Source organism: Oncorhynchus tshawytscha, linkage group LG29, assembly GCF_018296145.1.
Source record: "Oncorhynchus tshawytscha isolate Ot180627B linkage group LG29, Otsh_v2.0, whole genome shotgun sequence".
Classification (NCBI taxonomy): Eukaryota; Metazoa; Chordata; class Actinopteri; order Salmoniformes; family Salmonidae; genus Oncorhynchus; species Oncorhynchus tshawytscha.
The window spans coordinates 22,235,991-22,263,259 of NC_056457.1; the positions used below are offsets into that span (position 1 = coordinate 22,235,991).

At 41.6% G+C, this 27,269-nt stretch overlaps 1 protein-coding gene across 5 annotated transcripts in view; it reads left to right on the plus strand.

Moving 5' to 3' along the window:
• LOC112227747 (dipeptidyl aminopeptidase-like protein 6) overlaps positions 1 to 27,269 on the plus strand; it is a 356,992-nt gene that overhangs the window by 281,100 nt on the left and 48,623 nt on the right. For all 5 annotated transcript variants that reach the window (XM_042308485.1, XM_042308488.1, XM_042308486.1 and 2 more), the window contains 2 exons: positions 2,369 to 2,483; positions 15,829 to 15,927. In XM_042308485.1, the coding sequence (XP_042164419.1) occupies positions 2,369 to 2,483; positions 15,829 to 15,927 (214 nt within the window). The remainder of the gene's footprint in view (positions 1 to 2,368; positions 2,484 to 15,828; positions 15,928 to 27,269) is intronic.

Consider the following 27,269-nt stretch of genomic DNA (forward strand, 5'->3'; position numbering starts at 1 on the left):
CAAAACAGTGTGATGTTTATCCTCTCATATTGGCAGAATCATCCTCAGTGGTCATTTAACTGTATGCAGTGGGCAATCAAGGTTTCCCCTATATATTTACTTTTCTGCTCTTTTGCACACCAATATCTCTACCTGTACATGACCATTTGATCATTTATCACTCCAGTGTTAATCTGCAAAATTGTAATTATTCACCTACCTCCTCATGCCTTTTGCACACAATGTATATAGACTCTTTTTTTTTTTCTACTGTGTTATTGACTTGTTAATTGTTTACTCCATGTGTAACTCTGTGTTGTCTGTTCACACTGCTATACTTTATCTTGGCCAGGTCGCAGTTGCAAATGAGAACTTGTTCTCAACTAGCCTACCTGGTTAAATAAAGGTGAAATAAAAAAATCCCCAATTAGAGACAACGATAACCAGCTGCTTCTAATTGGGAATCATACAAATTACCAACATAGAAAATCAAACCTAGAACCCCACATAGAAAATATAAGCTAGAACAAAAAACCCTAGTCACGCCCTGACCTACTTTAAAATGCAGGTTTTCTATGGTTTTCTATGGTCAGGACGTGACATTATTGGTTATTGATGAGGGGGAAAACCTACTTAATCAATTTTAGAATAAGGCTGTAACGTAACAAAATGTGGAAAATTCAAACTTCCGAATGCACTGTATGTTTGTAGCATTTGGGTTTTTCAATTAGGTAAATGCAGATGGGCAACCCAATGCTTCAACTATGCTGCATCAGTTGGGCTATGGTTATAATGCTTTTAAAGTGGAAATTATATTTCAAATGTCAACATCATTTAATTTTCACTCATTTTGGAGTATAATGTCTTTTAAGCAAAAGTTGATAAAACGAGATTGCTCAATGGCAGGGATACAGTATGTCAGGCTGGCGTCCTACTGTATCTACATCCTAAAGCGGTCTACTCAGGCTGGATAGAACTAAAACAGTATGTCACTTGTAGTGTGTTTGTGGTGGTTCTGTGGAATCAGTGTTGTTTACACCGTAGTCCACTAACTCCTCCCGCCTGGCGTGTCGAGCCCTCGGCAGTGACCCCTGCGAAAGCACCCCCGTTTCGCCAGACTGCCACTGGGGATTGTGGGAAAACAGGTTGCTGGTTTTAATGAGTGTGTGTAATGGGTGTTGTGGTAAAAAAGCCCCCTGCTGTTCCTCTTCTCTCCAGGCTAATGATGTCTGTCACTCCATTCAATTAAGGAGGGAAAGAGGTCACTAAAAGGCTTACCTCGTAGACCAGCCTGTGGGGGGGAGACTATTGATTAAGACCTTAGCCACAGATCCTCTCTGCACGTCCTCTGCTCAGGACTTTTTACCCCCCCTACCGCAAACTAATTAAAAAGTTATTAATGCAGCTAATGTTTTAGGCTTTCAATGACCTTTTAAAATACTCTCCTAGCTTGGTTGTTTTTGTTTATTGGACTTGAACTATAGAAATGTCCAACTTTCCTTTCAAGCCAGTGCTTCATGTTGTTGTTGATGTTGCTGTTGTTGTTCAGGTATAAGCCTCAATACATTTATGAGGACAGATCTATTCAGTGCTACCACTATCAATCATAATTCCACTGGCATAGTACATTTTTTCAAAAATCATCAATAATAAGGATTATTATTGGTGCAAAAAGGGGAAGGTTGAAAACCATTTTCACATTCCACTCACTCCATACCCAGCAGGGACCGTTTGTCAAATTGATACTTTAACATTTTATTTTGCACTTAATATTAAACCTTGAATATATAATTAATTTGTTTTCTCCCAAAACATGGCTCAAGGTTGCGCCATAATTTCAAATCATTTTTCAAACAAAAAGCCTCTTGACAGTGTTCACCCACCAAAGTTACCAATATTCCGGAAGCTCATTTTCTATCTGTCACATTCGTTTGCCAGTGATGGCCGCTGACCCCTCGCCTCATTGATAACCCCCCCACACACACACATCTCCTCCATTCCTCCTCCAGGCTTTTGCTCATGGTGATTCTACTTGAGAATTTGTGGTGGTTCCGTAGTCCACACTTGTCCTTGACTGACCCATCCATTTTAGTTATCTACCTTTCTCTCCCCCTCCCTCCCTCCCTCCTTCCTTTCATTTCTCTTTTATTAGTTATTTGTGTAAAATTTTCTCACTCCCTCTTCCCCCCTACTCTTTATACTAATAGACAGTATCACTCCATTATCTCTCTCCCTTACCCACTTCTCATTTCTTTCTTCCTTTGCTTCTCTTCCTATCCACAACCTTTCTCTTGTTCACTCACCTTGTTCACTCTCCTTTCCTGATTTTCTATCTCCTCTCTTTCTCTTTCTGACCGTGTGTTTCTCTCTGTCTGTTTTGTCTGACCAGGAGCTGGTGGGGAGTAACCCTCCTCAGAGGAACTGGAAGGGAATTGCGATTGCCCTGTTGGTCATTCTGGTCATCTGCTCCCTGATCGTCACCTCTGTCATCCTGCTGACACCAGGTAGGTGGGGAGTGGAGTGGAGGGGAGGGGAGACAGGCTTGACTCCCGTACGATATGGTATAAAAGGAAAAAACACAACAATACACGTGTACAACAATACACGTGTTGTTGTACAGGGTCAGCCATAATAGTATGGCGCCCCTGGAGCAAATTAAGTGCCTTGCTCAAGGGCACATCGACAGATTTTTTCTAACATGCACCCTGGGTCACAATGTCTTACATGTCTCAGAGTATTGCTCTGGTAGGTGCAGTGCAGTTGCCTTGTACTCTCTCGTAACCACAAAACATATTCACTGCATGTAGTTGTAGAGTCCTGCGTGTGTGCACTTTCTCACAAACACTTACACAAACACAATTTACAGTGTTACATATAGTGCGCCAGTCTCTCACAGGTATACTTATAAAAATGTCACACACAGTAGCATATATTTATACCCAGACCCTCACTGGCATAGCACAAACACCCACAGCCCATGCAAGATCTATTCAATTATTATTATTGGGGATGGGGGAGTTCGGCCCCCTAGATAGCATATGAAAACGTCACAAGCCATGATTTTTAGGGGGAATTACAGGAAATGATCTTTAAAACTGCTACATTTTCTCTCAGCCTCATGGCAAAATATGAAGATTAGCAGGAAATTATCTCTAAAACGGCAACATTTTCTATGCCTTACGACTCAAACTGAATTCTTACGTTACACTATGTTCACTACATACTTCAGTCTGAGACTGCCAACATTGAAGTTGTTTGTGGTGATGTCAAAATGAGGGGTGTTGTACAAAACAAAGGTATCAGCAATTGGATCATCTCTAACCAATCAGAGTATCAAAGCCAATGACACATATTCAAAATGCCTCTTTAGCCACGTGTGTTATTGTTCTGGCACACAAGCCATCGGTTTCTGGGACCAATCAGAACGGTTAGAGTGTGTTTGCATTCTAGAAATCGTCGGGGAGGTACTCAGAACCTGACTCATTGCGGAGAAGAAGCGTTTGGCCAGAGCAAGAACTTGGGGAGCCAGGCAAGCATTTTCTCTCAGCCTCATGGAAAAATACGTAAAATAGCGTGAGATTAGCTATAACACTGCACATTTTTCTCTCTGCCCCATGACAAAGAAAAAGATCCTAAAAAATATATATACATGTATTTTTTGGCGGGGACGGCACAAAACTGCGCTACGCCTCTGCGGACTTGCTTCTATAAGCGGTGACATTCGCAGAAGGCGCACATATATTTTCCATAGACCTGGACACCCTGGTCTTTCTTCTGAAGCCACTCTTAGCTTCTCTAACAGTTAGAATCACCTTTAAGACCTGTTTGGGAAGATTTACATGAAAAGCAAATCAATAGGCCATCTTCTTTTTAGCTCATGGAGCCCCTTGAAGTGCTTTTCAGGAGAAGCCATATTGATCAGTATAACTGCCAATATATTGGAGGTATAACCAAGTTTCTGAGACAATAATCAGTTTTCCTTGATTAAGTATTGACATGACTGGTAATTATTACAAATGGTTCCCCCTGGAATGGGATCAGGTCAAGAAAATGACTACAACTTTGCTTTTGAATGTTTTGCTTGGAAGTCGATTAAAAATAACTTTTGACATTCAACCAGATGCTTAAGTAATTTTCTTAATCTTTTGAAGAAAATGGATAACTGTAATTATATTTTCATAATCAAAACAGGTAGCCTTCCCCCCCACGTTTCACTATAGTGTATATTCAGTGTTTCGAATCGGTAGTTTAGCTTTGATAAAATATGTTCATTTGGATGTCAAATCCCATGTGGAACTGGCTAATCACATTGTTAATCACTAACACTCATTACCATGTAGGGCTGTTGTGTTCTTTTAATTACTTCTACTGGTGTAGTCTTTACAGTCAACATGTGGGCGTACTGTATTTCCTATCAGAGTTTTATCTGGACTTTTCCAACCTTGATTTACCATCCTAAATTATACTATAGTTTTTCAATATCCACCTCAATATTTTTCATCCAATGAATGGGCCCACCAAACCAACTGTATCGAAGAGAAATGAGTTATGAGCATGAGTTATATGGCTTACCGTGAAAGGCATAAAGCACAGAAGACATTCAACCTTTCATTAGCACAATTCTCAATCCATAGTAGTTTACAGGTAACTGAATCTGTAGTGAACTACCCAGTGGTAGATGGAGTACAGTAGACCAACTTAAGCTGCAGTACTAGAGTACTGTACTGTACCAGATGCCAAAGGGTCTCGCACCTTGTCAGCACCTACTGTAGTTGTGAACTGTTCTCCTCCTCTCATATTTTAAGAGCTGTATTTTTGAAACTGCTGTGAGGGGAAATGTAGAGGTGAAAGTGACAGGCTTCATGGAGTATCCGGGGATCGAACGCCGTCTGGGGCAATGTGTCTGGAGTTGGCAGTGCTAAACCATATTCTGGCACAAACTGCTCCCCTCTGCCTTTGCCTTTTCTAGTCTCAGACTCCCTCACACCCTCTGTCCATTTGGGTTGCCAGTACTGGCCTGCCTTCTGGAACAGAGGGGGACAGTGGGAGTCCGAAGGGGCTGTGGAGACTGGACAGGTGGCATCTCCAGCTTGCATCCCTCCCTAAATCCTCCCCCCGCCTCCCTCCCAACTCCTACAGTGTGCCCAAGCAGAACTCCCATTTATGGTCCAAGTCTTTTCACAAACAGAATCCCACTGGGCTCTCATAGACTGCCCATTCCTGGGAGTTTGGAGGGCTATTTGATCAAATGGTATTATAAAAAATCCCTTGGTTAATAAAAAGAGGCTTTATGAAACTTAGTGGATTAATTAGGTATGCACAACAACCCAAAACAAATAGCGGATGATGGGGCTGAGTGATTCTACACTTCTATTCTTCATCTGGCTTTCAATTATTTAAAGTGATTCCTTGAAGACCAATACATTGCTTTGACTGAGTGTGGTGTATTTTTTAAGGATTACGTTTCTGAGATGGGAGTCCAATTCCCTGAACATACTGCACAACCTGTAGTCCAGCCCCTTGCTATTCTGAAACTATTCTGTACTGCTCATTGCAGTAAATAGTAATTTAAACAAGACAACTGATCCATCTGTACCCCAGAGTTACAGTAAAGGAGGATGAATGTGGTTATGCATTGAGATGGCAGGTCTTCTCCCACTCACGAACAGAAGTTTGTTGATACATGTTTCCCCGCCAAACATCAGGGTAAAAACACTGGCTCCTGACAAGCAGTTTGTTTTCACAACCTTAACTTCCCTCTTCACTCACAATGACAAGCTGCTCTCTTTTGTATCTAAGTCACAGATCGATCAGTACCACAGGGATGGCACATGCTCGCTACGTCAATACAAGTGGGTCAAGGTTTCTCCACTGTCTTTCAGGGGTTGGAGTATTTATGTGACTGAGGAGTGACATGCTGACTGACTGACTACTGACTGGCTGACATTCTGACTGATTAACTGACATGCTGACAGCTCGTGGAGGTCGTCAGAGGAGAAAATAGACCCATCCAGTCATTGGAGCTGCTGCTCTTGTATACCCCTTGTCTCTGCCTCCAGCTCTTCCTGGGAAAGGCAGTTACTGGCCTAGAATAGGTACTTCTGTCACTGTACACTGACCCCTGCAATCATACAGAACTCAAGTGGCAGGCTGGCTAGAATTCCAAGAAAGTGTTATTTCTTGATGTTTGGAAGAGGAAAATACATGGGTTTTATGTGGTTTCAGTTGCCTTCTGTTTGTTTTTATTTCCTGTTCATTTTTGGTCTATTATCTGTAAGAGATTACATGCGCAGTGATTGACACTCATAATATATAATATATAATAATATAACTTTATCATATCATTTTTTTATATTAATCTGGCTGCAGGTTATAGTTCCTGATAAAGGAAAGCTGATATGGCTTCTAGAGAATGTTTCCTTAACTCTTGTAACACAATTAGGGACTCAAATCTCAACAGACCTCCAGACTTAAGTAGATGCACACACAGACACACACACACACACACGCTCACAAATGTACACACATTGACACACACAACATAAAATGTAAGTAACATTTTTACAAACATCCAATCCATGTACATTCCGCCACAGATGCAGTATGATTGGGTTACAGGGACCATATTTTCCTTTTTTGTTGTTGTGACTGCGCATTGGTGTGTGTTAATAAGGCAATTTGCTTCTGAAAACACGGGGAGGGAACATGTGTGGCACAGAGCCTTGTGTTCAAATTGGGCCCGACAGGCGGCCACAACACATTGGTTATGACTGCTTGCGTGGTGATCCTTTGAGAGGATTCATGTGTAGATTGTCTCGGAACCTCCCGTGAGCTGTCTTGGTGAAGAAGGGACTGGCCTTGTTCAAATAATTGAACCTTCCTTGAAGTAATCACTGATTTTAATTGATTAAATTTGTCTCAGTAGGGGCCTCCCGAGTAGCACAGTGGTCTAAGGCACTGCATCGCAGTGCTAGCTGTCCCACTAGAGATCCTTGTTCGAGTCCAGGCTCTGTCGCAGCCGGCCCGCAACCGGGAGACCCATGGGGCGGCACACAATTGGCCCAGCATCGTCCAGGTTAGGGGAGGGTTTGGCCGGCAGGGATGTTCTTGTCCCATCACACTCTAGCGACTCCTGTGGCGGGCCGGGCGCACTGCACGCTGACACGGTCGCCAGGTGTACGATGTTTCCTCTGACACACTGGTGCGGCTGGCTTCTGGGTTAAGCGGGCATTGTGTCAAGAAGCAGTGCGGCTCGGCTGGATTGTGTTTCGGAGGACGCACAGCTCTCGACCTTCGCCTCTCCTGAGTCTGTACGAGAGTTGCTACGATGAGAAAAAAAAGTGTCAGTAAGAGGGTGATAACCTTGCTTTCACCTACCTATACAGTCACTTATAGATCTGTGTTTACCTCCAGGAAACAAGGGAGGAAAGACGCATTTCTGAACACGGACATGATCACCAAGGGAACAGGGAAAGATGTGACATAAGAGACTCTGTAGGAACAATTGTCCTCAGACCCAGCTCTCTCTGTGTGTGTGTGTGTGTGTGTGTGTGTGTGTGTGTGTGTGTGTGTGTGTGTGTGTGTAACTACATAATCTTTTCATTTGTGAAAGTATGCATGTGTTGAATGACCACGATGACAATTAATATTTATCTGTGTACATGCTTTTCTCTGACTGTTGACGTTTATTGAGATGAGTCTTGTCCTGAAGGTGGAACTGAGCGGTTTCCGCTAAACGGGCCATCAGCAAAGTCAAAATTGGCTATATTGTAAAAAATCTGGAAAACAAAAATGAACTTTTGGTTCTTAATTTAAGTTTATGCATTAGGGTTAGCAGTGTGTTTAGGATTAGGTTTAAAATCTGATTTTAGGAACACTGCAGAGTTGCTGTCACGCCCTGGCCATAGAGTCTTTTATTCTCTATTTTGGTTAGGCCAGGGTGTGACTAGGGTGGGCATTCTAGTTTCTTTATTTCTATGTTTTGGCCGGGTATGGTTCTCAATCAGGGACAGCTGTCTATCGTTGTCTCTGATTGGGAATCATACTTAGGCAGCCTTTTTCCCACCTGTGTTTTGTGGGTAGTTGTTTTCTGTATAGTTTATGCATCTTACAGAACTGTTTTGTTTTTTTCACTTTGTTATTTTGTTCAAGTGTTTTGGTTAATAAAGAATCATGAACACTTACCACGCTGCGATTTGGTCAGATCCTCATTACGACGAGAGCCGTGACAGTTGCCTCCAGAACAAGATTCATGGCGAAAAACACTTAACCTTCTTCTCGGTGTGCCTTTTCCACCTCTCACCCTCCTACATTCCCATGCACACCTTCATGGCGCCACACTCTCATCACTCTTGCACACATCTTAAATAGCTATTAAGCTCCAGCACGCTTGTGAATTTAAGATGCAGAACATATTAATATTTATCTCATTGCAGGTAGGGAGGGGTGGATGGTGGAGGAAAGATATGATTGAACCAGTAACGGAAAAAAACAAAGCATATTTAATAGGCCATCCCCAACGGGTAGCCAGACCCCATGCTGGTTTCATCTCCTTCTTCATGTCTTCGCTTCATCTCTTCGCCTCATCTCTCCCCCAGCTCCGCACACGGCAGGGCTCCGGAGTTCGGCAGGCTAGCACAGATTCAAGACTAGAAAATAATTCTAACTGTCTTGGCCAAACAAGGTTAGCATTTAGTGCCGAACGCCGTTAATTTAAAAACCCAGGGGATCAGCTTTAATGGATTTACTATTTTATCTTCAACTGCACTTTTCTCTGACTTTGCCTTTGGACACAATAAAGAAAGGTTGAGGTTTTCTGACCTAACATTGTTATCTGTTCTGAAGTAGTACTTCTATGTAATGAAAGGGCATAAAAGATTGCTTCTATTATTGCAACCTGTGCGAGAGCGTCAAGTGATGGGGTTTGGTACTGAAAATATGACTTTGTCTCAGGTTGCTTCTAAACTTAGTGTCACTTCACTCAGCAATAAACTAACCTCAAAACTCTTGTTTGATTAAGTGAATTCTAAAAGCAATATTTGATGATTCCTTTAAACATTTAATTTGTACTATGACCTTTCATATGCATTACGTTGGTCTTCATCAGATGTCCATGTCCTGCAGTAGAAGAGTCACTACCGTAAATATTCCCTCCAAGGTTTAGCTACAATTCCCTCATCTACAGACCACCTCCTTATTCTCGCCAAGTGAGTGAATATCTCCGCTATGGAAACTAAAACAAATTGGTTATTGCATGAAGCTGATATGCCCTGATATGAATATCTGAAAAAGAGTTGCACGGCAGACGGAGAGCTCATGCGATCAGATCATATGATTTGAATTATGAGGAAATTAATCCGGCTACCCCAGACATCTAGTGTAAATACAACAGCCCATTGAACTGATCAGATCATCTATTGGTCTTAACCAGAGCCTAGAGGGCTTTAGTCTTAATATTAATTTCTTGAGAAGTATAGTACATCACCCTGACAGGACAGTGTACAGAGAAGTTGTGAAGATGTAATTGCAGATCACATTGTGTTGAAAATACTCATGTATTCCGTCTTGATTTGTCAGTGTTTTGAATAGCATTGTCACTGAAGGGAATAGATCTGGACGTGTCACTAGTAACACCAATTGAGTTTTCCCCCATAAACCTTATTCACAGCTCCCCTTATTTGAGCGTGTATCTTCACCGCATGTGTTGTACAAAGGAAGGCTCAATGACGTCATATAAAGATACCATATAGAGGAATGCAGCACCCATTGGTGCTTCTTGTCCTCCAACATAGAGTTATGAACACTAGAGGAAAGATAGTTATGAACACTAGAGGAAAGATGGTTATGAATACTAGAGCAAAGAGTTATACACACTAGAGGACATATAGTTATAAACACCAGTTGAAATGTAGCTATAAACACCAGTTGAAATATAGCTATAAGCACTAGAGGAAAGATGGTTATAAACACTGAAGGAAAGAGTTATAAACAGTAAAGAAATATAGTTATAAACACTAGAGAAAAGATAGTTATAAACACTAGAGGAAAGATAGTTATAAACACTAAAGGAAAGATAGTTATAAACACTAGAGGAAAGATAGTTATGAACACTAGAGGAAAGATAGTTATAAACACTAGAGGAAAGATAGTTATAAACACTAGAGGAAAGATAGTTATAAACACTAAAGGAAAGATAGTTATAAACACTAGAGGAAAGATAGTTATGAACACTAGAGGAAAGATAGTTATGAACACTAGAGGAAAGATAGTTATAAACACTAGAGGAAAGATAGTTATGAACACTAGAGGAAAGATAGTTATGAACACTAGAGGAAAGATAGTTATGAACACTAGTGGAAAGATAGTTATGAACACTAGAGGAAAGATAGTTATGAACACTAGAGGAAAGACAGTTAAAAACACTAGAGGAAAGATAGTTATGAACACTAGAGGAAAGATAGTTATGAACACTAGAGGAAAGATAGTTATAAACACTAGTGGAAAGATAGTTATGAACACTAGAGGAAAGATAGTTATAAACACTAGAGGAAAGATAGTTATGAACAGTAGAGGAAAGATAGTTATGAACACTAGTGGAAAGATAGTTATTAATAGTAGAGGAAAGATGGTTAATCTTCGGGATCGGTGTTCCTTCCACGGGACGGTTTAGCTAACATAGGCTAATGCGATTAGCATGAGGTTGTAAGTAACAAGAACGTTTCCCGGGACATAGACCTATCTGATATTGGCAGAAAACTTACATTTGTGTTAATCTAACTGCACTGTCCAATTTACAGTAGCTATTACAGTGAAATAATACCATGCTATTGTTTGAGGAGAGTGCACAGTTTTGAACATGAAAACTTATTAATAAACAAATTAGGCACATTTGGGCAGTCTTGATACAACATTTTGAACAGAAATACAATGGTTCATTGGATCAGTCTAAACCTTTGCATATACACTGCCTCCCTCTAGTGACCAAAATCTAAATTGCAGTGGGGCTGGAATAATACAGCCCCGCTGCGATAGCCCAAATGCAATTTTCTTGCATTTTAAAGGTGATGGTACAAAAAATAATACAAAATAACGTTTTTTTTATTCCTCTGTATTATCTTTTACCAGATCTGTTATGTTATATTTTCCTACATTCCTTTCACATTTCCACAGACTTCAAAGTGTTTCCTTTCAAATGGTACCAAGAATATGCATATCCTTGCTTCAGGGCCTTGAGTTACAGGCAGTTAGATTTTGGTATGTCATTTTAGGCGAAAATTGAAAAAAAGGCGCGGCTCCTTAAGAGGTTTTAAAAACACTAGAGGAAAGATGGTTATAAACACTAGAGGAAAGATAGTTATAAACACTAGAGGAAAGATGGTTAAAAACACTAGAGGAAAGATAGTTATAAACACTAGAGGAAAGATAGTTATAAAAACTAGAGGAAAGAGTTATAAACACTAGAAGAAATATAGTTACAGTGGGGCAAAAAAGTATTTAGTCAGCCACCAATTGTGCAAGTTCTCCCACTTAAAAAGATGAGAGAGGCCTGTAATTTTCATCATAGGTACACTTCAACCATGACAGACAAAATTAGAAAAACAATTCCAGAAAATCACATTGTAGGATTTTAATGAATTTATTTGCAAATTTGGTCAATAACAAAAGTTTATCTCAATACTTTGTTATATACCCTTTGTTGGCAATGACAGAGGTCAAACGTTTTCTGTAAGTCTTCACAAGGTTTTTACACACTGTTGCTGGTATTTTGTCCCATTCCTCCATGCAGATCTCCTCTAGAGCAGTGATGTTTTGGGGCTTTTGCTGGGCAACACAGACTTTCAACTCCCTCCAAAGATTTTCTATGGGGTTGAGATCTGGAGACTGGCTAGGCCACTCCAGGACCTTGAAATGCTTCTTACGAAGCCACTCCTTCATTGCCCGGGCGGTGTGTTTGGGATCATTGTCATGCTGAAAGACCCAGCCACGTTTCATCTTCAATGCCCTTGCTGATGGAAGGAGGTGTTCACTCAAAATCACACGATACATGGCCCCATTCATTCTTTCCTTTACACGGATCAGTCGTCCTGGTCCCTTTGCAGAAAAACAGCCCCAAAGCATGAAGTTTCCACCCCCATGCTTCAGAGTAGGTATGGTGTTCTTTGGATGCAACTCAGCATTCTTTGTCCTCCAAACACGACGAGTTGAGTTTTTACCAAAAAGTTATATTTTGGTTTCATCTGACCATATGACATTCTCCCAATCTTCTTCTGGATCATCCAAATGCTCTCTAGCAAACTTCAGACGGGCCTGGACATGTACTGGCTTAAGCAGGGGACACGTCTGGCACTGCATGATTTGAGTCCCTGGCAGCGTAGTGTGTTACTGATGGTAGGCTTTGTTACTTTGGTCCCAGCTCTCTGCAGGTCATTCACTAGGTCCCTCCGTGTGGTTCTGGGATTTTTGCTCACTGTTCTTGTGATCATTTTGACCCCACGGGGTGAGATCTTGCGTGGAGCCCCAGATCGAGGGAGTCTGTCATTGGTCTTGTATGTCTTCCATTTCCTAATAATTGCTCCCACAGTTGATTTCTTCAAACCAAGCTGCTTACCTATTGCAGATTCAGTCTTCCCAGGTCTACAATTTTGTTTCTGGTGTCCTTTGACAGATCTTTGGTCTTGGCCATAGTGGAGTTTGGAGTGTGACTGTTTGAGGTTGTGGACAGGTGTCTTTTATACTGATAACAAGTTCAAACAGGTTCCATTAATACAGGTAACGAGTGGAGGACAGAGGAGCCTCTTAAAGAAGAAGTTACAGGTCTGTGAGAGCCAGAAATCTTGCTTGTTTGTAGGTGACCAAATACTTATTTTCCACCATAATTTGCAAATAAATTCATTAAAAATCCTACAATGTGATTTTCTGGATTTTCTGGATTTTTTTTCTCATTTTGTCTGTCATAGTTGAAGTGTACCTATGATGAAAATTACAGGCCTCTCTCATCTTTTTAAGTGGGAGAACTTGCACAATTGGTGGCTGACTAAATACTTTTTTGCCCCACTGTATTAACACTAAAGGAAAGATAATTATAAACACTAGCGTAAAGATAGCTATAAACACTAAAGGAAAGATAGTTATAAACACATGTCATTTTGAGAAAATGGCTGATGAAGATAGGCTAATGCAATTAAAATGTACGTTCCATAAATATGACCAATTAAACTCTTGTTCATATATCACTTCGAAACTGAAAAATAAACATCTCATATCACTTTACTCAATTTGTCACAGACAAGAATGTTGTATGGCTGTTGAAATGTGCAGAACAGTAAATCAGCTATGCCTGCCCCAAATGTAAGGCCCTCTTTGACCTGTTGCTGGTGACGCTTTACTTTCTTGACTGTGTCATGGGACCTGCGCCCACGCTTGGCACACTCCATTGAAGCAGCATCAGCTATCACAACTCTCGCAATCTCTGTTTGCTCTCGTGTCACCAAAGTGCTATCAATCCACAATTTGTTCATCACATTTGTTATAGCAGTGGCTCCCTCATTGAATGTGGCTACTGCCATAGAGGCTGCTCCGTCAATGCGGCTTTTGCCCACGAAGACAGTTTTGGGGCATCACGACCATATTACAGAGTTCAGACATTTATTTGCATTCTGGGTTCCTCCGTGCTACATTCTTTTGAGGGCGTTATCATTTGACATCCTATAATATACAGGTACCATTTTCTGTGCAACCTCAATATTGAAAAATGTATGGCCTCCAAGGCTTTTGTGACGGGGTGAATCTTTACCATTTTCTATGGCTCACTGGTACTAGCACCAATGCACACACCTATCCCGTAGTTGGAAGTGAATCCTTTCTTGAGTCAAGTGCCATCAAAGGATACATGAATGTCTATGATGGCATCCTCATCCTCCTTCAGAAACTCTGCTATGTCTGGGTCTATATCTGCGTATGCTCTTCTAATTATCTTTGCAGCGCTCTCCATTGACTGTAGCCCTCTCTGAATCTCTGCAACTAAAGTGGGGGGAAAAGTACTTATGTCTGTCGACATTACAGACATAACTGCAGGACTAAATATTGGCATACGAGCATGTATTTACTTTATGTAAAGCTAATTTCTCACTAATCACATTTGGCTATAGCCCAATGACACTGTAGGCCTATGTGGGTCTCATTGTATAGTTATGTTTTCCTATCACTCTGTTATATTAACTTTGAATACATTTGCTGGAGCAAGGAAATGAATATTCATACACAACCAGTCACCTGGCAATACTGGGCCACTCTCCCTTTTTATTTACCTGTCATTCTCCTCTCATGTCTCTGATATGAGCTGAGACGCAGGGAAGGAATCCCTAGGACTTTGCTTATTTTCTTTAGAGCTGCATAACCAAGTCCAAGTTTGTGGGCTAGAAGAACCATCCTCACATTTAAATCAAATACCACATCTCCCCTGGAGCACTCCTGCAGCCTGGATGAAATGTAAACACTCCTCCTAAATGCATCCCGATCACCTTCACAGTCTGCACATTCTATCATGACAGAATTACAGAATCACTGGTTGATGAAGTCTATGGTGATTTTCAGTCCAGTGTTTAGACACTTCAAATCATGTACAAGTTGGGTTTTTTTGAGACGTGGAATAAAAGCCACTTTGGCTGGCTGCTGTCTGGTTGATCGCTGCTAGTTGTCATCTTCATCTCAACTAATTTGCGTCTCAATGCGCTGCTGCTGGCTACCTCCTTTTCCTGCTCTACCTGTACTGCCACTGCCTCGATCGGCGGATCAGGCACATTGTTTCTGTCATTCACTGCTTTTCTCGCATTGGCTAACTGAGGTCGTCTATTTTTATGCACATACTGTAGGTTTATTCTTCGAGATTTTCTCATTTACTCCCTCTTTACGTTGATTCTTCGCAGGAGATATTTTCAACCAGGGAAGTGCTGCGCAGCACTTGAGGCATTTTAACCAATCAGTTTGCCGGAAAGGGCTTTTAAATGTTAGTAACCAATCGGATGTCACGAAAAGACTAATCTTTCAGCACGAAGCACTACTTCTACAAAGGATATAGCCATGTATGGACTAGCTAACGATATGCTCCGGAAAAAAAGCTTTTGAATGATATATGATTTAACATGGAGAGTTTTAAAAATAGCTGTCAAGAACAACATTAATGTTACGTGTAGTTGACGGAGTTGAGATAAAATTATACAAATAAAGTATTGTGCTTATAAACCCAGGGTCATTACAGTATTTCTATACATTATTGCCTATTTATTTGTACATTTTATGAAAGTAGGGAAGTTATGGTTGCAAAATATCCCAAAATTTGAAAATTGACCAATGGAAGCAAAATCACAATTTTTGCCTGTGGTGCCTGGCCTTAAAACCACTAGAGGAAAGATAGTTATCAACACTAGAGGAAATATAGTTATAAACACTAGAGGAAAGATAGTTATAAACGCTAGAGGAAATATAGTTATAAAAACTAGAGGACAGATACCCCTTCTGGTGTGTATAACTTTATGTCCTCCACACAGTCGTCTCAGGCAGATAATGAGCTTGCTTGGCTTGAGGCCTGACCGTAAAAGCAGCATGTTAGGATACAACTGTTGTTTCTGGCCTCAAGCTCAGTACCAGTACTACCATCGAGACACTGACACAAATAACCATATGCTGACTTTCCCCCAAATGGCTTCTTCAGTTGTGCGTTGTGTTTCTGTAATTAATTCAAGTAAATGTGCGTTCATTGTGAAATGACCCTCTGCTATTATTTAGTTGGAATTGATAGTGTTCAAAATTTTAAAATGTATTTAAAATGTGTTTTCACTTGTTCCTTTGCAGGCGAGGATGACAGCTTGGCCCTCAAGGGGAAACTGACCGTGGGGGACATCTTCAGGAAGAACTTCAAGGTTCACGACCCTGAGGCCAAGTGGATCAACAGTGAGTACTCTATTGATGTCGTAGAGGGGTGGTCATGAGACATCCATATGGGTGATACGTCATGTATTCACTGTGGACATTCAAACAGGGTCATACATTTCCCACCAAAAGGTAAAGTTATGCTAATTAACCTGAGTTTAAGACACATATTGAATAATCTGTTGGGGTTGGCAGTCAAATAACTAAGGCAATTGTGACTATATAGTAGGAACTCTGTTTTCAGTTGGTCAATGTATAGGTTTAACTGAACATCAGGAAAGTTTCAACACTGAGTTCCATTGAATTGAATAGAACACTTCCACTTCCTACACTGCTAGCATCGATTTGGAATCATTATTGCAACGGTGTGAAAAACATTGATTGAGCCCTTTGTTCTACTAACAACACCTTCTGCACCAATGATCTCATTGCGCATCAGTGAATCAGCTCATCTTTAGATGTTAGCAAACACAGTGTAATGAGTGTGTGTTGAATCAATGTCATGTGAAACGGCTCATCTCACTATCTTGATAGGGGTGGTTTTACCACTCAGATCAGTGAATCGAATACACCAGCTCATCTCTCAATGTTAACAACCATGCTGTAATAATGTATGTTACTGTGTTGAATCAACGTTAGTAAGGAGCCCTGACTGGTGCTCTGTTATATAATACAGTGGGGTGATACTATGGGTGATCTGACCAACTCAAATGATTAAAAAGCAGCATTTTTTCAGTCAGTGTTGAACAAGACTTAGAGATTCCCAATGCATGTGCTCAGTCCTCTACCGACTGCGTAAAAGGGTTACATTACATGGAACCAGCGTTTTTCTGAGACCACTTTCTCAGCCAAGCCTTAGATGACAGCAATTAGAACTAGCTACGTGTGTCTGCGTGTGTGTGTGCCAGCCAGTGTGTAGGAGACAGTATAGTCAAAAAAATGTCAAGGATTACAGGGGTTGACAGGACTTGCTCTATCCTGTTGTGTAAAACAGTGAAAGAGTGCGTGAAGTCTACAGTCGATCACATGAAAGTGAAGTGTGTTTTCCAGTTTTTATTTTATTTTTGTAATTTTTTATTTGATTTAACCTTTATTTAACGAGGCAAGTCAGTTAAGAACAAATTCTTATTTACAATGACGGCCTACCAAAGGGCAAAAGGCCTCCTGCGGGGACGGGGGCTGGGATTAAAATAAATACAATATAAATATAGGACAAAACACACATCACAACAAGAGAGACAACACTACATAAAGAGGGACCTAAGACAACAACATAGCAAGGCAGCAACACACATCACAACAAGAGAGACAACTCTACAGAAAGAGAGACCTAAGACAACAACATATCAAATCAAATCAAATTTTATTTGTCACATACACATGGTTAGCAGATGTTAATGCGAGTGTAGCGAAATACTTGTGCTTCTAGTTCCGACAATGCAGTAATAACGAACAAGTAATCTAACTAATAATTCCAAAAAACGACTGTCTTATACACAGTGTAAGGGGATAAGGAATATGTACATAAGGATATATGAATGAGTGATGGTACAGAGCAGCATAGGCAAGATACAGTAGATGATATCGAGTACAGTATATACATATGAGATGAGTATGTAAACCAAGTGGCATAGTTAAAGTGGCTAGTGATACATGTATTACATAAGGATGCAGTCGATGATATAGAGTACAGTATCTACGTATGCATATGAGATGAATAATGTAGGGTAAGTAACATTATATAAGGTAGCATTGTTTAAAGTGGCTAGTGATATATTTACATCATTTCCCATCAATTCCCATTATTAAAGTGGCTGGAGTAGAGTCAGTGTCATTGACAGTGTGTTGGCAGTAGCCACTCAATGTTAGTGGTGGCTGTTTAACAGTCTGATGGCCTTGAGATAGAAGCTGTTTTTCAGTCTCTCGGTCCCAGCTTTGATGCACCTGTACTGACCTCGCCTTCTGGATGACAGCGGGGTGAACAGGCAGTGGCTCGGGTGGTTGATGTCCTTGATGATCTTTATGGCCTTCCTGTAGCATCGGGTGGTGTAGGTGTCCTGGAGGGCAGGTAGTTTGCCCCCGGTGATGCGTTGTGCAGACCTCACTACCCTCTGGAGAGCCTTACGGTTGAGGGCGGTGCAGTTGCCATACCAGGCGGTGATACAGCCCGCCAGGATGCTCTCGATTGTGCATCTGTAGAAGTTTGTGAGTGCTTTTGGTGACAAGCCAAATTTCTTCAGCCTCCTGAGGTTGAAGAGGCGCTGCTGCGCCTTCCTCACGATGCTGTCTGTGTGAGTGGACCAATTCAGTTTGTCTGTGATGTGTATGCCGAGGAACTTAAAACTTGCTACCCTCTCCACTACTGTTCCATCGATGTGGATGGGGGTGTTCCCTCTGCTGTTTCCTGAAGTCCACAATCATCTCCTTAGTTTTGTTGACGTTGAGTGTGAGGTTGTTTTCCTGACACCACACTCCGAGGGCCCTCACCTCCTCCCTGTAGGCCGTCTCGTCGTTGTTGGTAATCAAGCCTACCACTGTTGTGTCGTCCGCAAACTTGATGATTGAGTTGGAGGCGTGCATGGCCACGCAGTCGTGGGTGAACAGGGAGTACAGGAGAGGGCTCAGAACGCACCCTTGTGGGGCCCCAGTGTTGAGGATCAGCGGGGAGGAGATGTTGTTGCCTACCCTCACCACCTGGGGCGGCCCGTCAGGAAGTCCAGAACCCAGTTGCACAGGGCGGGGTCGAGACCCAGGGTCTCGAGCTTGATGACGAGCTTGGAGGGTACTATGGTGTTGAATGCCGAGCTGTAGTCGATGAACAGCATTCTCACATAGGTATTCCTCTTGTCCAGATGGGTTAGGGCAGTGTGCAGTGTGGTTGAGATTGCATCGTCTGTGGACCTATTTGGGCGGTAAGCAAATTGGAGTGGGTCAAGGGTGTCAGGTAGGGTGGAGGTGATATGGTCCTTGACTAGTCTCTCAAAGCACTTCATGATGACGGATGTGAGTGCTACGGGCGGTAGTCGTTTAGCTCAGTTACCTTAGCTTTCTTGGGAACAGGAACAATGGTGGCCCTCTTGAAGCATGTGGGAACAGCAGACTGGTATAGGGATTGATTGAATATGTCCGTAAACACACCGGCCAGCTGGTCTGCGCATCCTCTGAGGGCGCGGCTGGGGATGCCGTCTGGGCCTGCAGCCTTGCGAGGGTTAACACGTTTAAATGTCTTACTCACTTCGGCTGCAGTGAAGGAGAGACCGCATGTTTTCGTTGCAGGCCGTGTCAGTGGCACTGTATTGTCCTCAAAGCGGGCAAAAAAGTTATTTAGTCTGCCTGGGTGCAAGACATCCTGGTCCGTGACTGGGCTGGATTTCTTCCTGTAGTCCGTGATTGACTGTAGACCCTGCCACATGCCTCTTGTGTCTGAGCCGTTGAATTGAGATTCTACTTTGTCTCTGTACTGGCGCTTAGCTTGTTTGATAGCCTTGCGGAGGGAATAGCTGCACTGTTTGTATTCAGTCATGTTACCAGACACCTTGCCCTGATTAAAAGCAGTGGTTTGTGCCTTCAGTTTCACACGAATGCTGCCATCAATCCAAGGTTTCTGGTTAGGGAATGTTTTAATCGTTGCTATGGGAACGACATCTTCAACGCACGTTCTAATGAACTCGCACACCGAATCAGCGTATTCGTCAATGTTGTTGTCTGACGCAATACGAAACATCTCCCAGTCCACGTGATGGAAGCAGTCTTGGAGTGTGGAGTCAGCTTGGTCGGACCAGCGTTGGACAGACCTCAGCGTGGGAGCTTCTTGTTTTAGTTTCTGTCTGTAGGCAGGGATCAACAAAATGGAGTCATGGTCAGCTTTTCCGAAAGGGGGGCGGGGCAGGGCCTTATATGCGTCGCGGAAGTTGGAGTAACAATGATCCAGGGTCTTTCCACCCCTGGTTGCGCAATCGATATGCTGATAAAATTTAGGGAGTCTTGTTTTCAGATTAGCCTTGTTAAAATCCCCAGCTACAATGAATGCAGCCTCCGGATAAATCGTTTCATAGCAATGTTGCCTGTGAAAGAAAATAAAACTGCAAGACACATTGCAGACACATTATATTAACCAACTGCTGGTTTTAATAGAATGATCAGGGCCTGACTCCTAGAGGCACTTTACAGCCAAAGGATTAATGAAGCAACTTTGATATAACTCATGTCTAATGAAGCTGTCTTCTCCTATCAGCCAATAGTCTCGCCTAAAGAGGGTGCAGATGGGAGAGAGTACACTGAGTATGTCCAGTACTGTACAACGCTTCCTTTCTTTATTCTTCCCTTCCCCGTCCTTGATATAATCACTGATCTGACACATTTTGGCGGTTGAGATCAAAAGCCTCTAAACATACTGCTTTCACCAATTCAGTACCATCTGATCATTAGTGACTGTCTTACACCCAGTGTTTCTTGGGACACATAAAATGGTTAACAAATCTATGAAAGTGAATGAGTTGCAGTAAACGGCAAAAAAAGTAGGCACTGTTTGGATGTTAACATCTGTGCTTCTTTAAAAGTCATTCCTCATTGCATGAAACACCAAGCAATTAATACTATAGTATTTTCCTGTGTCAATAGAATGCTGTGTTCTGTCACTTTGATAAGCTGATTAATAATAGCCTCCATACGTCCTCCATACTGTAGCCTACGTGGCAAGCATGAAATGGGAGTCATCTTAAAGATATGCCTTTCTACTGTAGCTGTTTATGGTTGACAGACAGCAACCTGCCTGCAGAGAAAGTCTTCTTAGGGACCCTGTAGATGCAGCTGCCAAAGATGGAAAGAGACTAGAGGTTCATTATCGACTGATTATTTGATGTTCGTTAGCATGTCATATTCATTTAGCGATGTGCAGAACGCTGAGCATTCACAACTTGCAATTATTGGCTTTCGATGACAGGTCTGGAATTTACATTTTTTGTAAACCTAATTTAACCTGGAATTATATATTTTTCGACGTTGTTGAGCCATCTATCAATTTCCTGGGAGACATTTGTAATTTCACCTCTAGAATTTATAATGAGTCAATGAGTTTATTTTGTTCCAAATCCTTTTGGGGGTATTTTATGGCAATATAAGCTGAGTTCATTATGAATTCAGACAGCACAAGCCACTCATGGTGTTGCGATTTGAATACCCCTGCGGCCTTGTTTTATCACAATCTTTAACAGTAACCAGTGGTGTAAAGTACTTAAGTAAAATTACTTTCAAGTACCACTTAAGTCATTTTTTGGGGTGTCTTTACTCTACTATTTATATTTTTGACAACTTTTACTTTAACTTCAGTACATTTCTAACGAAAATAATCTACTTTTTACTACATACATTTTCCCTGACACCCAAAGTTACATTTTGAATGCTTAGTAGGACAGGAAAATTATCCGTTCACGCACTTATCAAGAGAACATCCCTGGTCATCCCTACTGCCTCTGATCTAGCAGCCTTACTAAACACACGTTTTATCCCAGTAATCTATCAAAGTAACCTTGTTTCATCACAATCTATAACAGTAACCTTGTTTCATCACAATCTATTAATAGGTTGCACCTCCGTCACTCGGTTGCGTCATGCCATTGTTATGAACGTTCTCAAGCCATCCTCTATCAGCGGCGCCATAGTTGTGCCCTAAAGTGGTGATAAGTCCAGTCATTCTGGACGGATGCTAACTACTGTTAGTCTAAATTACACTATATTGCCTGGAAATACAATGACATTGCCAAAGGAGTAAAATATTTAGTAGGAGACTACTTTTCCAGCATTATTATGTCGTCAAAATTACTTTAGACAGATGCCAATGTTGTCATTTGCTAGCAAAGTTTGTCAAAAATAGCCAGCAATGCTAACGTTAGCAAGCAAAAATCCTGTGGCCTCCCCTCAATCTTAGCTAGCTATCTAACGTTATACTGCATCTAAAGTTAATCTGGTGACATCAAAATGACACAAGTTTTACCTACTAATTATTTGCCTCCTTTTGAATGTCATTGTATTTCCAAGCCACTGTAATGCACTTTTGATGAAGTCTTCATTTAGCGCTCATTGACGATGCATTGAGGAGAACGCTCAGTCTGGCATCAGTCCAAAACGAATGTTCAAAACAATATTTTGACGAAACATGCAACCCATGGATAACAGTAACCTTGCTTCATCACAATCTATAACAGGAACCTTATTTCATTACAATCTATAACAGGAACCTTGTTTCATCACAATCTATATCAGGAACCTTGTTTCATCACAAACTATAACAGGAACCTTGTTTCATCACAATCTATAACGGGAACCTTGTTTCATCACAATCTATAACAGGAACCTTGTTTCATCACAATCTATAACAAGAACCTTGTTTCATCACAATCTATATCAGGAACCTTGTTTCATTACAAACTATAACAGGAACCTTGCATCACTGTTTGCCTCCATGGAACTCTCCTACATTAGCCTGGTCCCACATCTATTTGTGCTTTCTTGCTAGCTCCTATGGTTATTGTCATGCCAAAATGGCCATAGAAGTTGGCAACAGCACAAGAGATCTTGCACCAGGTTACTTCTGTATATATTTGCCCTTAAAAATGTCATCCACAGTAGGCAGAAATAGTGCCATGGCCGCCGCCTCACCACCATTGTTATTATTTATGTTGCAGAGTTGAGGAGCGTTGCGCAGCCTGTTAAAATAAATTGCAGCACATATTGTGCTCCTCTATCGCTCGTGCAATGATGTCCGAGGGGGAAAAACTGTTTGTTGTTTGCAGTAACTTCTTTGTTGTCGTAATATTGCAAATGGACGTGGCTGTTTCACCATGAAGGATTTCAGCTTTAAAGACCCCCATCACCATTCTAAACAAATCCACCATCCATCATCATTGGATTTAGTCCGCTACATCATTTTTCTATTAGTGTAGCCCATTGATATTCTGTGTATGCCTATCTCCAGCATAAAATCACAATCAAATGCATGCAGCAAAAGCATCAACATAATTTTCATCCAGCAATGATAAATGTAAACCTGGTTCAATATTATTGCATGGTTTCTAGCAGCTGCTCTCTGTTTGAATGAAGCAGTATAACCTTGTACGGCTATACTGACTTCCACACACTGGTCGACACACACACACACTCCTGTCCTCCTGGCTGATGTATGCTAAACATGTAGCGAGAAGAGATTTGCTGAACGCCATCAAGCAAACAGACATGATTGGCCAAATAAGTATCTTTTAACCTTGATCAGAGCTGATGACTGACCTGGGTGGTGATTTGCCTGAGAGCAGCACCACAAGCAAAGTAGTGCCCCCTAGTGTCAAAGCTTCATTTTACAGCTTAATTTTATACAGTGCAAGTCTTTCATTATATTCAGATTATGATTTTAATGGTCTAGTCGGCCCGTGACCTGATTCAATACGGCCCGCGGAATCATGCTCAGATCACATAAAGAATTTGCGTTAGTAAAGTTTTGAAAAACGTATTTGTTATTTAAATTAAAAGCTCAATGAACACTCGCTTTTGTGCAATGATTTAGCTCCCACCGCTTGTGGGACATTTATTTTGAAGGCACGTATAAATAACAACTGCACGAGGACAGACAGTGACTGACAGGCTGGCACACATATCACAGTTACAAATAGTAGCTAGCTAGAAATTGCGCAAAAATTAGTTTTTCAAAGATTTCAAAGAAAAGGAAAGTAGACAATGAATGTAGGGTGTTCCAGCAAGAGTGGACATCAAAATATTTCTTTATTGAAGTATCAGGGAAGCTGTGTGCTTAGTGTGCAAAGAGAGCATTGCTGTCTTGAAAGACTACAACTTGTCACCACACTTCCAGGCGAAGCATGCAGAGAAATATAGGAATATGTCTTCTGAGCAGAGGGCAAGTGCATCGAAAGAGTTGCTTTCTCAGTTGCAAAAGCAGCAAGGACTTTTCAGAAAGCTGTGTTCAGCAAACAACGGAATTGCGAGAGCTAGCTATGTACTGTCCCACAAAATTGCTAAACATAGCAAGCCATTCGCTGAGGGAGAATTCATTAAAGAATGTTTAATTGACTCTGCATCAAAACTTTGCCCCGACAAGAAAGAGCTGTTTGAAAATGTTTCCCTGTCAAGATGTTGAGGACATCACAGAGAATATGTACCAACAGTTGAAAGACAATGTAAAGGATTTCACCTATTTCTCCTTGGCCCTGGATGAGAGCAGTGATGTGACACGGTGCCGTTGTTGATATTCTTACGAGGCATAACCCCAGACATTGAAATTACAGAGGAGCTTCAGTGCTGTCAATGAAGAGCACAACCACAGGGAAAGATTTATTGGTGGAGGTTAATAAGTGTGGGGCAAAGCTGGGACTGAGTTTTGAAAAGTTATCCAGTGTGACCACTGATGGGTGCCCAAACTTGACAGGAAAACATGTTGGCCGTTTGAAAAGGATACAAGATCAGGTAGCTGAGCTGAACCCAGATCAGAAAATGTTTTTCCTGCATTGTATTATTCATCAGGAGGTGCTCTGAAAATGGGGTCTAAAAATGAGGCATGTTGTGGATACAGTCACTAAAGTGGTAAACTTCATAAGAGCAAACTCTTTAAACCACAGGCAGTTTGTCTCACTGTTGGAAGAGACAGAGTCGGGTCATGTAGATCTCCCCTACCACATAAATGTGACATGGCTGAGTTTGGGGAAGGTGCTTAAAAGGGTTTGGGACCTGAAGTCGGAGATTGCTGAGTTTTTGCAAATGAAAGGAAAATATGTGGATCGCCCTCAACTGCAAGGTAAAGAATAGTTGGCTGATTTTGCCTTCACCGTGAACATTATGGCCCTCATGAATGAACTGAATTCCAAACTACAAGGGAAGGGCCTTTTTGCACATCAAATGTACAGCCTTGTCAAAACCTTCAAGGGAATATTACTCCTCCTGACCCGCCAAGTAGAAGCCAACAATCTCACCCACCTTCCGACACTACTAGTCTGTTCCCTATCAGATGACAACAATCTCACCCACCTTCCCACACTACTAGTCTGTTCCCTATCAGATGACAACAATCTCACCCACCTTCAGACACTTACTAGTCTGTTCCCTATCAGATGACAACAATCTCACCCACCTTCCCACACTACTAGTCTGTTCCCTATCAGATGACAACAATCTCACCCACCTTCCGACACTACAGTCTGTTCCCTATCAGATGACGTTCTGACACTACTAGTCTGTTCCCTATCAGATGACAACAATCTCACCCACCTTCAGACACTACTAGTCTGTTCCCTATCAGATGACAACAATCTCACCCACCTTCCGACACTACTAGTCTGTTCCCTATCAGATGACAATTCACCCACCTTGACACTACTAGTCTGTTCCCTATCAGATGACAACAATCTCACCCACCTTCAGACACTTACTAGTCTGTTCCCTATCAGATGACAACAATCTCACCCACCTTCAGACACTACTAGTCTGTTCCCTATCAGATGACTGACACTACTAGTCTGTTCCCTATCAGATGACCTTCCTACACTACTAGTCTGTTCCCTATCAGATGACAACAATCTCACCCACCTTCCTACACTACTAGTCTGTTCCCTATCAGATGACAACAATCTCACCCACCTTCCGACACTACTAGTCTGTTCCCTATCAGATGACCTTCTTGACACTACTAGTCTGTTCCCTATTCAGATGACAACAATCTCACCCACCTTCCGACACTACTAGTCTGTTCCCTATCAGATGACCACAATCTCACCCACCTTCAGACACTACTAGTCTGTTCCCTATCAGATGACCTTCTGACACTACTAGTCTGTTCCCTATCAGATGACCTTCCTACACTACTAGTCTGTTCCCTATCAGATGACAACAATCTCACCCACCTTCCTACACTACTAGTCTGTTCCCTATCAGATGACAACAATCTCACCCACCTTCCTACACTACTAGTCTGTTCCCTATCAGATGACAACAATCTCACCCACCTTCCTACACTACTAGTCTGTTCCCTATCAGATGACAACAATCTCACCCACCTTCCTGACACTACTAGTCTGTTCCCTATCAGATGACTGACACTACTAGTCTGTTCCCCAGATGACCTTCCGACACTACTAGTCTGTTCCCTATCAGATGACCTTCTGACACTACTAGTCTGTTCCCTATCAGATGACAACAAGTCTGTTCACCTATCAGATGACCTTCCTACACTACTAGTCTGTTCCCTATCAGATGACAACAATCTGTTCACCCACCTTCTGACACTACTAGTCTGTTCCCTATCAGATGACCTTCTGACACTACTAGTCTGTTCCCTATCAGATGACCTTCTGACACTACTAGTCTGTTCCCTATCAGATGACCAGCGGGAGAAGTATACATCGCTGCTGCGTGCTTTGAGTTTTCTCATCGTTTTGAGGATTTCAAAGTGTTGGAAAATGACATGCTGTTGGTTTCCTCTCCTTTCACCTTCAATGTGGATAATACTCCCACTGACCTGCAACTTGAGCTTATCGATCTTCAGTCTGATGCAGTGATTGGAGAACTATTTAAAATAATGTCACTGACGAGGTTCTATGCATCTCTTGATGAACAACACTTTCCAAAGATTAGGAGTCATGCTCAGATGTTTGTACTGTTTTGGTCAACTTATGTATGTGAACAGACATTTTCAGTGATGAAATATAACAAGTCAAGGCACAGATCATCTCTTACTGACTCTCAGCAATCCTGCGCATAGCGACGTCAGTAACTATACCTGACTTTACTGCTTTAGTCAATGCCCATCAGAGACTTCACTCCTCACACTGATTCAGTAGTATAAATGTAATGTTGAGCTTCCCCTCTTTCTTGTTGTTTGTTTTTGTGTATACCCGTTAACAAGATTTTGTCCATGGTGCTGAATGCACAGTGTACTTTTCCCTCTGTGTAGTTCTTTGCATGTTTAATAATGAAAATACCTACCAAAAGGAGATCATGGATGTGGTTTATTTCTGTGTATGTTAAAAAAGTAAAATAAGTAGCATATCTGGACGTGATTTACAGTAGATATATATGTCAACACAGTCATGCACATGATGTATAATCCTGAAAATGCAAAAATATATTCTAATGTGGCCCTACATGGAAAATAATTGCCTAGGCCTGGTCTAGCAGCATAGCCACGGGAAGATGTTTGGAGGTGGGGCCCAGGAAAAAAAATAATGTTTTGCCCGCGCTACAGACGACTATATCAGTCCACTAATAGAGGACTAGTAAAGATCTAGCGCACTACTTTTGTGAAGAAAAAAATACACATAAAGTGGTATAAATATTTTGGGGATTTCCGATTTTTCAGGGGGTGCTGC